Raw genomic sequence first — 11,474 nt, forward strand, 5'->3', positions numbered from 1 at the left:
TATCCAGTGGACCCTCACCAAACAGCAGGAGGACCTGGATTTTGCAGACGACATCAGCCTTCTGTCCCATAAGCAGCAACATGCACAGTCCAAGCTTACCCAGCTCGCTGAAGAGGTAGAAAAGACCGGCCTGAAGATCAATGTCAGAAAAACGGAGGTGATGCGATTGAACAACTGACAAGAACATCCACTGCAGCTACAGGGAGAAGACCTGGTGGAAACCAACCGCTTCGTCTACCTAGGAAGCATAGTCAACACCGATAGCGGCGCAGATGAAGACGTTAGGAGCCGGATCAACAAAGCAAAGCTTGCATTTAACACCATGCGGCCCATCTGGAACTCCAAAGCCTTATCTCAGCGTAGCAAGATCTGCATCTTCAACAGCAATGTGAAAGCAGTCCTCCTGTATGGGTCTGAGACGTGGCGGGTGACCAACACCACTACCAGCAAGATACAGATTTTCATCAACAAGTGTTTGCGACACATCCTCAACATCAGATGGCCTGAGAAGATCTCAAACACAGACCTGTGGAAGAGAACCAGCCAGAACCTGGTCGGTCAAGACATCAAGAAGAGAAAATGGGGCTGGATAGGCCACACACTTCAAAAACCACTCGACAACATCACAAGGCAAGCACTGGACTGGAACCCACAAGAGAAAAGGAAAGTGGGGAGACCCAAACAGATGTGGAGAAGATCTGTCGAGAGCAAAGTGAAGGCTGCTGGAATGGTGTGGACCCAGCTGAAGAGAACAGCGCAGAACAGAGTCCGTTGGCGTGGTGGTGTTGCTCCACCAGGAGTCTACAGGAAAATTGATGTATTGGTAACTATTGTCCTTGATGTAAATATGTAAAAATAAATCGTGTATGTTTCTGTTCTGTGTCCTGTGTTTTTCTTGCTTCTGTTACAACCAAATTTCCCCTTGTGGGACAATTAAAGGGTTATTCTATTCTATTCTATTCTAACTACTGAAACCATGAATACACCAGGAAAAGGTTTACTGAGGCCATAGAGGAAAGCAGGGGACAACCAGACTTCTTATTGTAATGGAATGTATTCCAATGGAATAGTCCTCTAAAAACTATTAGAAAGAATCCAGGTGTGTGACACCTGAAGTGCACCTCTTATATACAGTCTGAGTCTTTGCTTCAGTGCGTAAATATTCATTTGACAGAGTGACTTTAATCACTCAACATACAGTTTCTAGCCTCTGAAGTATTGCAGCTCATTAGCTTATAGTGTCAGTTCTGTGATGATTATTACAGTGAGAGAAATCCTCAAATTCAAGCTTTTCTTTCCCTTTGATTTGTATTTTTGCACCTGGGACACACTTTTTCCTCCAGGAATGCACAAATGGCCTCTTTTTTTTATTATTCCAACTCAAACCGTTTTTCTGTTGGTCATGTAATAGTATTCTGATATTCAGCATGAAATACACTGCTCAAAAAAATAAAATAAAAGGAGGAACAATTTGAAAAAAACACATCAGATCTCAATTTTTTTTAAAAAGTTGAATATCTATACTGAATTCCAGCAATGGAATTTTGCCAGAATTTCATTAGAGCACCACAAAATGATACAAATGGCATCCTGGGGGATCTTCTCCCATTACTGAGCATCATTGAGCTCCTGAAGAGTCGGAGGTGCAACCTGCTGGCATCAGATGGACCAAAACATAATTTCCCAGATATGTTCTGTTCGATTTAGGTCATTTGTGGTGAGGGTGAGTCAGTGGTATCAGTTCTTTCATCCTCCAGGAAGTTCCCTAATGCTCCTGGCACATAAGGCCAGGCATTGTCATTCACCCAGAAGAACCCAGGACTCACTGAACCAGCGTTGGGTCTGACAAAGGTTCCAAGGACTTCATCCTGATACCTGCAAAAACTGACATGTAGGCTAGCTTGCTTAGCCTGTAGAGGTCCGTGGATATGCCTCCCCAGGCCATCACAGACCTAAGACCAAACCAGTCATGCTGAACAACAGGTTTGCGATTGTTTGGTCAGAGACATTCACACCAGGCAGAGCTCATCCTGTGGACCTGTGGAGCTCTCAGTAACTGTCAGTTTCCTAAAATCTCCTCCATGCTCTTAAGACTGTCCTGGCAATGACACGTATCAATGTGCCATCCTGGAGGAGTTGGACTCCCTGTGCAATCTCTGTAAGCTCCAACTATCGCATCATGCTACGAGTAGTGACACTGACCCTCACCAAATGCAAAACCAGATCAATATCCCAGACTTGATGCTATTCTCTGATTGAAAAGTGTTATGAAGTATGCAGTAATTATATATTTTGGCACAACATGAAAACAGATACTTTAGAACAGACTTGTTTAATCTGGCAAAAACTAACAAACAGACTTCTTTGCTGACCTTAAACCTAACTAAAGGTGGACTTCAATGGAATACAATCAACATGTTCTGGTGTCACATTATACAGTCACTTACACTTTATGTATACTCATATTTACAGGCACCATTATAAGCAAACTACATGTCCAACTTGGCTCTTCAGAGTAATTATTTGCAAACCCACACAAATGCAAGCTGCACTGATGAAACCAGGCCTGCTCTCTCTTTTTTGGTTTACACTGCAGCTCTTTACAAAATTACCATTTATTTTTTCATGTTTGCATGACATGCGTGTGCTGGCTAAATGTGAAATGTTGTAAGGTCAGTTTGTCTGTGGTGATGCACGATAAATCTGCTGGAAGCTGGTGGGTACAGTTCGGTCTCACAGCATTTGCAGCTGTAAGCAAGCTGTGGAGCAGGAGATGGAAGGAAGGAGGTAGTTGCATATACACGAACTCTGTAGGCCTCTGCAGTATACATGAGATTCAGCTTTGGGGAGAGCAGGGCACCTAAAAGCAAACTGTTTCCACACACAGTGGTTACATGGCATCAATAAGCTCACCTTTCTTAGCCAACAGGAGTAAAGACTGCTTAGATAAGAATCAGTGTGGCGTCAGCAGAGCCATGAATGCTTTAGAATACGGATGTGAAGGGAAACCATTCAAACACTCCTTTGCTCCTGTACTCTATTAGGTAGTGGCAGACAGAACCTGAACTGCAGAGTTTTCTGCCCACATATTGAGCTGTAACATTAAATATGCTGTTCATATCTCATAAGCTGTTGGATCATGAGACCTTTTTAAAAATAAACCTGAAGCTGTGTGCTTTCTTCCAGCAATAATAAATACATTCATAACAGATCATTGTCTATAAATGGTTTATTTCTTCGGACACTTTTCTTTATTTTGTTTAACTCAAAACATATTCAGTGCTGTTATTAATTTAACTTATTAAATACTCTAGCACTTGGTTTCTTTCCCTGCCACAGGATAAATCACAGCATCGTAGTCTTGCCTCCATCTAGTGTTCAGAAGTGAAACTGCTAACTCCTCCAAACCAGTGAGAAAACACTGCTTAACTTTTTATTTGGTTTTATAATAATAGTAAAGAAGTCTTAGTAATCCAACAGCTTTTTTCTTCTTTGGAACTTTATAAATAAATTATATGTTTCTTCTTTTAAAATGTGCTGTGACAGGACAACAAGTCATTGTGTCTGTAGTGCTGGTCCCAAACCTGGATAAATGGGGAGATTTGCATCAGAAAGGGCATGTACTCTTTGCCAAATCAAACATGTGGATCATTAATAATTTCCATAGTGGATGTGCTGGGCTCAGGGTAACAGTTAAGCACCTTGAGCAGAATCAGCCCATTTACCATAACTGCAATCAAGTGTTTGGAATAACAATGACTCATTAGTCAGTATATGTTATCATCAGTGGCCATTTTGTTTATTATTAGTAGTATAAAGCTTTGAATGGAGAAACCAGCCTCTCTCACTTGTCTGCTGTGACTCTCCTTCCTTTGGGCCAATTTTCTCCCGAACCTTTTGCCCTACAGACACCGTTATACACCAAACTGACCGGGACAACAGTGCCTACAAAACAAACAGATGTTTTTCACTGTACCTTCTATGGTTTTTTAGTTATTTTCAAAAATGTCACGACAAAAATCTCTCAAATCCCTCCCTATTTATGTGTAGTGGAGAGCTCGAGTGAGGTTAGAGTGAAACAGGCTGAAAACCTTGCAGAAAAAAATTCTCTTTAACCTGCTGCTGTGACCACAATTTTCACCCTACAGCCTTCATTTTACCCTCAAAATGTAGCTACGCTTGCCTACAGATGTATACATTTTTAACTTGAAGCCATTTGCATCATGTTCTTCTATTCACTCCCTGTTTGATTTCTCAAGCTCCTGACCTCGGTTTAAACACCACACACACCAAAATCCACACATGTGAAGAGCAACTTGTCTGGATGCTCACAGTTTTTAAAGCACATCAATATCACATTCGGTTCTCATTTTATAAGGTATTTTGTGAGAGGAGTGCAATGCACTTGTCTCACTGGCATGACAGAGAAAGCGCTTCCCTCATTTGACTGTCATTTGTGGATTCGTTGGCCTGTGTCTGGCCATAGTCCCGCTCCCTCCCCCTAACGGTCTGTTCATGCTGTGAGATGTTTCAGAATGACCTTCATCAGCTTTAAGTCTATTTATATTAGGCCACTCAAAAACATCTATTTTGTTTTTGTTTCTTTGAGCTATTCAGAGGTGGACTTGTTGGTATGATTCGCTTCGTTGTCCTGCTGCATAGCGCAAGTGTGCTTGAGTTTCTGGGCTCAATGGGATATTAGGGATGTTAGACAGAAGAATTCATGGTTTCATCAATTATGTCCAAAGTTGCCCCAAACCATCAAAGTACAACCACCATGTTTGAGATTTGCTGTTCTTTTTCTGAAATGCTGATTTTTTTTTTCTTTTCTTTTCTTTTCTTTTGTAAAAGAAAGGCACCACAAAAAAACAGAGACTTGATTGTCTCAGTTTTCATTACAGGTCTGAGTTCACCTTAATAAACTGAGGAGAAAATAAATTGAGGTTACAGTCTTCCTCAGTTACTGGTTTATTTCTTTTATAGCCCACCACAACACACAGCAAAGTGCAGACCCTCCAACTGCCCCTCAGATGCCCTTAGCTGAAGTGGTGGGCCCCAGATAATCTGAGTCTCGACTACTTTTGACCTTGCTCAGAACCTCAGATTAAAGAGGTCGTGACTTTTACAAGTTTTTTACCACACACAAAACTTCTGGTAAACATCCTACATGAGAAGTCTGCAGATAAGATCATGAGTGGACACAGCGAGAGGCCATAACAGCCCTGTGTAAGGTCAGACACCAAGTCATTCATGTTGAAAATAACCTCAGGGCGAGAAAGAAGGAGGAGGAGAAAATGGGGAGGAAAGCTCTACATAGTTGCTCTGACCATGTCCAATGTTTCCAAGCTAGTGTGACTGTATCAAGTTCCTGCCAGAGGAGGAGATGGCTCCAGAGTAGAGGACTATGACCAAGACATCTGTCTCCAGTGTTATCAGAGGGAACATTGTTTGTGCTTAAGACTGCTGTCTAGCAGTCTGGAGCACTAGTGTTGATGAGCATGGTGAGGCAGACTGAGTCTGAGGGAAGGCACAGGAGAGATGTGCAGCCTCTCTGACTCAGCAGACGCTCGGGGTCGACGGTATAACAATTAGATCACACAGAGGACACAAGCTATTCCTCTACACTGATGAGAAATGGAGTTTCCATCTCCGCCGAGTGTTAGTGGTGAGTATGTTTACTCTGGACTGGTGAGGTAAATGTTCTGATGTGTTGTTTGGATATGAGATTAGTTTCAACCCCTGACGGCCTCAGAGTAGTTAAGCCCAAAGAGTTTCAGCCCTGATCAGCTGTTATCCATGAGCTGGTAATATACTGGTGTACTTCCAATTGCTTCCCATGATGCACTTCTTCTTCACTCACCTCTTTTCACTCTCTGCAATGACTCATTAGTTATTATTAATCTCTGCCTCTCTTCCACAGTGGCTTTTGTCCCGTGTCCCTCCCCTCATCCCCATCCAGTCACAGCAGATGGCCCCGCCCCTCCCTGAGCCTGGCTCTGCTGGAGGTTTCTTCCTGTTAAAAAGGAGTTTTTCATTCCCACTGTCACCAGGTGCTTGCTCACTGGGGATCATCTGATGGTTGGGCTTTTCTCTGTATTATTGTAGGTGTAGGGTCTTTACCTTACAATATTAGTTCCCTTGACATGATGGTTGCTGTGATTTGGCATTATTTGAATACAACGTAACTGAACTGTAACTGACTTTTGAGGGGGAAAAAACCTCACTGAAAATATTTTTCCAAACTTGGAAGACTGACGGAAATAATTTTTAAAACAATATATAGGGGCAAATTTCAAGTTTAAGTATTTGTTGGTTTAGAAAAAACTGTGGGAGGACTCTTGAATACCCAAAGAGAACCCACACAGACACGCGGAGAATACGCTAACTTCACACAGAGATGGTGCTAACCACCGTGCCAACATGTTGCCCAATACCTACACTGACTTTCCTAAATCTTGCCGGCGGCATACACATTCTCTTGTCCTCTGGCACCTTCACTTCCTTCACCTTGCACCGCAGATGTCATAGCGCTGCGTGTGTGTGTTGTGTTTGGGTGCGCGCACCTGTTTGTGCTCAGGGAGCAGAGGTGTACGCAGTATGTAGAGCATCAACATGTAGCTTCTCTCCGAAGGCTGACTCATCCCTATATATCACGCAAACACACCCTCAGGTCTTGGCATCATTTCTTCTGTGTTTGCTTGTTTTCCTTTCCATCAGTCTGGCAGCAGAAGGTATCACGGAGGTGGAGCGGTCTTAAAAAAAGATGCATCACTGACAGGCTCACATGGTGAAGAAGTGAGGTAAATGCACAGGTGAGTCACAGGTAAACATGAAATGCTAACTTGTTATGACGTTTTTTTAAAGTCTGTTGGATTCTGTTGTTTCCCACAAGATGTGTAGCACTAGTCCACAACCTGTGGTCACTTATACTGTTTATTCTATGTTTATCTGTTTCATCCACAAACACTTCCTCAGAGTATTCAAACAAACAGAAAACTGACGCTAAACACACAAAACAGAATAGAAGTTGAAAATAAAAACCTACAGTAGGAATAGAAAAAAATCCACACAAATGGTAAATGGCCTGTATTTGTATACAGCTCATCCACACGCAGGTGGAGGCAGCTACAGTTGTAGCCACAGCTGTCCTGGGGCAGACTGACAGAAGCGAGGCTGCCATATCACGCCATCAGCCCATCACCAGTAGGCGGTAGGTGAAGTGTCCTGCCCAAGGACACAACGACCGAGACTGTCCGAGCCAGGGCTCGAACCGGCAACCTTACAAGGCGAACTTCCAACTCTTGAGCCACGATCGCCCAGACAAAAATCACACAAAGTGTTTTTGAGGAGACATTCATTTGAAGAACAGCAACAGAAGTGCCAGAAACCAAAACATGCAAAGAATTTCACAGCGACAAAGATGCAAATGTTGTGTGTTTTTATCGCATGCGTCATATAATACTGTAGATACATGTTTGGTATTAGTCGTTCATGGTTAGCTTGTCACTTCTGCAGCTGTTTCATCAAGTTGTCTCCCCAGAAACACTTGTGTTTTGTGAGATTTTTGCCCCTCAGCTGTAAAAGACTGATAGGATATTGTCGTCACCCTGCAGTGTGGACACCCAAGTTTGTGAATGCGATAAATCGATAACGAGGCAATGTAATTAGATATTCTTACCATAGATGCATCTACTAAAAATCTTGGACTAGTACAGGTGCTAATACCATTGATATAATATCAATGGTATTAGCACCTGCTATTAGAAGGCTGCTAGTATTTTATGGGGGATTTTTTGTGAGTTTTGTTGTGTTTTTTTTGTTGTGTGCTTTTGTTACCATTGTCTGTCGACAACACAAAAGCTACTAAACTAAAATTTTATGAACACAGACAAAAACAGAACCCATAACAAGATAAAGCATTGACCTTAGCAGAAGATGTGCTGTCCCAGGCTTTGGAAAGTTGTAAATCTATTTCGATTATCGCTCTTTTGAACAGCACTTTTTTTTGCCTGTGTGGATAAGGAGTTTCTCTGATTTTGATTCTGTAACGGATCAGTGACAAGCTGTGGTACAGCTCTTGGTAGTCTCTTGAGGACCCAAACCAGTAGGTACCCTTGCAATGAGTTAAGCGAAGATCCACATTTGTGCCAGAAAGGGAGGAGGAAGAGACATGCCGTCATCGAGTGCTATCAGCCACACTCGTCTCTCACTGGTGACTCAAGGTTTTCCAGTGATTCACGTCTGCACAGAAGCTGAACGACAGGCTCAAAGTGTAGTGACTCTCCCCCTTTTTCTCACCACCTATATCCTCCTCTTCCTATTATTTCACTCTCCATTCATCTCTTTGTCCACATTCCCTTTCCTTCCTGTCTGCTAATTGTTGCTGCACCACACCATTTATTTCTCCACCAAGCCCACAGTAGTTCTCCCCAGGCCACCAATTTTCAGCAGCGTCTCGAGGCTCCTGTTGGGAGACCTCCAGGACGTTCAAAAAAAACAACCCTGAACACACCCAGCTGTACCTCCAGGCCGGTGCAGCCCAAAAGGGGATTTCACCTTGCTGATGACGGGGCACACTCTTCCTTCCTGAACCCATATAAATCTGTCGGTGGGCTTCGTCCTATGGTCTAACATTAAAGCTGTTTTCCATGACATGCTGCTCAGCAGGGGAGGGAAAGCTGTTATTGACTAATATAAGCCGGTCTAGGATGACTTGTGTTTACTATTCGCTGTTTCTGATTTCAAAGAAGATCAGCTGACCTCTCAGTGTTTGAACTGAAAGGTACAATATAAGAAGTGAATTCTTTTCAAGAGCCAATACATACAATTTTCAACCAGTATTGCCTGATTTTTATGTGCTTTTGTTGCTTCGCCATTCTTGCCTTCTACTCGTGTTTTTATTGTGCTGTAAGTAAATAACACAGTGAGTTCTCTCCTCCAAGAAGAATGGCAAGAATGGGCTTGTACGGACGTTTCTCATCTGAGTGAAGGACCTCTGTCATCTCACACTCTGAATGGCAGAGGCTACCAGCCTTAGGCTATAATCAAACACACTCCCACAGGCATGCATGCACACACTGATGCACACGCTTAATGCAAGCTTTGTGTTAGTGCAGTGTTGTAGTCCTGGGAATCATATGCATTTTCTGTTTTCTTATGAAAGGAGCCATAAAAAGAGTCATCTATCATTTTAAACATTTAATTTTCAAGCTTGGAAAAAGCAAAGGAAAAGCAGCGTCTTTACAACACAAACAGACTGTACTTTTTAAAGTCAGAGAATAAATACATAAGCATGTTGAATGTTGAAACCAGATCTTAGTCACATTTTCTTTCAGAGCGCTTTGTACTACTTGAAAGCTAGCATGCTGTATGCATAGTTACATAGCACTGTTTTTTATGCTAGTCTGTCTGTTTTTATTTCCGACACACCCATTTTTATTACCTTACATTTACTAATGCAACTCCAATAATTCATCCTTTGCAGAAGGCCGAAAAAGGGGACAATTTAGCACAGCAAAAATATAATTATGTGAATTGTCATCTGTAGATTGCAAAACATTCTTTAGAATTAACATTTTCAAATTCAACATCAAAACAAAATACCTAACATATGTAACATTCTGCAGTCTAGATTGCCATTGCTCCTTTATCTGTGTTCAGCTTGCAGGACTATAGTTTGCTCTACAATCACAGCCTTCCTGTAAGTTTCAATAACAGCAACAGTAAGAGCACAAGGTTACTCCCTCAAACCCTTAAAAAGTCCATCAGGGTTCTTCAGTTTTCAGGACTTCACAGTACTCGTGAAGCTTGTTACAGTATATCAGAGCACAGGGGGAAGCTGCTCTCCGGCTCCTGCAGGTAGCTCACCTGCCATGGAAGTCCCAGAGTAGCAGATGGCTCTGCAAAGGTGTCCATGTATCCCTGAGTGCAGGAGGCCCACATCCCCGGCTGGTATCCCAACCCCTCATCCACCTGAGGGTATCTCAGAGGGCTGGGTGGAAGATCACAGGGGGTGCCACAGTGTCTGTGTGAGGCATAAAACTGTCCCTCGGTGGGATAACAAGGGTAGTGTGGTGATGGGGGACATGATGGCACTGTGTTGTCTACGTAGGCATGAGGTCTGTGCATGTGAGGCGCTGGCTGTGGCTGCATCTGTTGAGAGATGGATGCGTGCCAGGGGACGTAGCTCTGATGCTCCGGACAAGGAACTGTTAACCTGGTCTGCTCAAGCCGTGACGCCCCCATCGCTGCCGGTCCCACTGATGACCTGTTGCACTCACGGTGGGTGCAGGGCTTACTGGGTGGATGAGAGCTCAGGAAAACTGAGAGAGCAGAGATGCGGTTGATGGCTCGCTGCAGTGTGGCAATCTTGGACAGCCGTTTGCCACTGAGGTCATGGTTCAGGGCAACACGGAGGGCATTGAACGCCTGGTTGTAGTCCATAATGCGTTTTCGCTCGCGGACATTAGCGGCCATTCTTCGAGCTTTTGAGCGAACCGGTCGGTTGCGCTTCTTGGTTTGGCCTTCCTCTGCTTCGCTTGGGCTGCTGGTTGAACTCTCGTCTTGGAATGATGGCTTGGGACTTCCTTCATCTTCGCATTGGACCAGACCGCCAAGTTCAAGCTCTTCCTCAGAGAACTCGGAGCTCGCAACGCTGCTGCAGCTCATTGTGTCAGTAGTGCGCACACCAGATGAGACAACGTAAAATCTTCCTTCTTGTAGTGCAATTTCAGTGAAAATCCTAGATGTGGTTTGCACGAGGAGCTGTGAGTGCAGGGTTCCAGCACTCCGTCGCACGCTCGCTGATGTGCCTCGGCTTCTTTTGTGGGGCTGTCGGTGTTTGCTGCTGTGCCGACAGCCCGTGTATTCTCCTGCTCTGAGTCCCCTGGTGCTGTGTGATAACTTGTGCCTCAACAAGACAGGTTTACCTGCTTTTTAAAGATCTTGAGGTCACATGGTATACTCACCTGTAAAGAATGATGCACTCTCTCTCCCTCTTCAGGTTTATGGGCACCCTCAAGGCAAATGGCACTGACACGTCCTCCTCCTTCTACTCTGACTCTCCCTCACAGGAGAGTTTCAACACTTCATTGTAAAATAAAAGCAAAATGCTGCACTTTGGAAATGCCAGTTTGCTTCATACCACAGTTATTATAGTTTTCCATTTTCTGATTGTTTTTTATTTCCTTTTGTTTTCAAGGCAGTTTAGTTTAAGTTTTACAGTTTGAAACGTTTTAACTTTGTCTTAGTTTCTACCAGTTTCAGTATTACTTACACTTTTATGGAGCATATGTCAGATTTAGGAAAATTAGTCCAATAAAACTTTGTGAGAACAGTTGACTCACAGTCTTGTAGACATGCAGCGTCTCAATAAGCACATCTATCGATGCCTCATCAGACAAACTGTCATAAAATTTTACCGAACTAACAAATAACGAACTTACTGACAATAAATGGTCGCAAAATCATTTCAG

The 11,474-nt window shown here is 43.3% G+C and overlaps 1 protein-coding gene across 1 annotated transcript; it reads right to left on the bottom strand.

Annotated features, from left to right (window-relative positions):
- Positions 1-9,233: 9,233 nt before the first annotated feature.
- Positions 9,234-10,890, bottom strand: bhlha9 (basic helix-loop-helix family, member a9). Its single transcript, XM_086307395.1, has one exon. The coding sequence runs from the start codon at positions 10,666-10,668 to the stop codon at positions 9,811-9,813; it is 858 nt and encodes a 285-aa protein (XP_086163521.1). The 5' UTR covers positions 10,669-10,890; the 3' UTR covers positions 9,234-9,810.
- Positions 10,891-11,474: the final 584 nt, after the last annotated feature.

Source organism: Aulonocara sp. 'chitande type north' Nkhata Bay, linkage group LG10 (assembly GCF_057382095.1).
Source record: "Aulonocara sp. 'chitande type north' Nkhata Bay isolate Kocher_YH1m ecotype deep benthic linkage group LG10, A_spYH_male_GT1.1, whole genome shotgun sequence".
NCBI classification, from domain to species: Eukaryota; Metazoa; Chordata; class Actinopteri; order Cichliformes; family Cichlidae; genus Aulonocara; species Aulonocara sp. 'chitande type north' Nkhata Bay.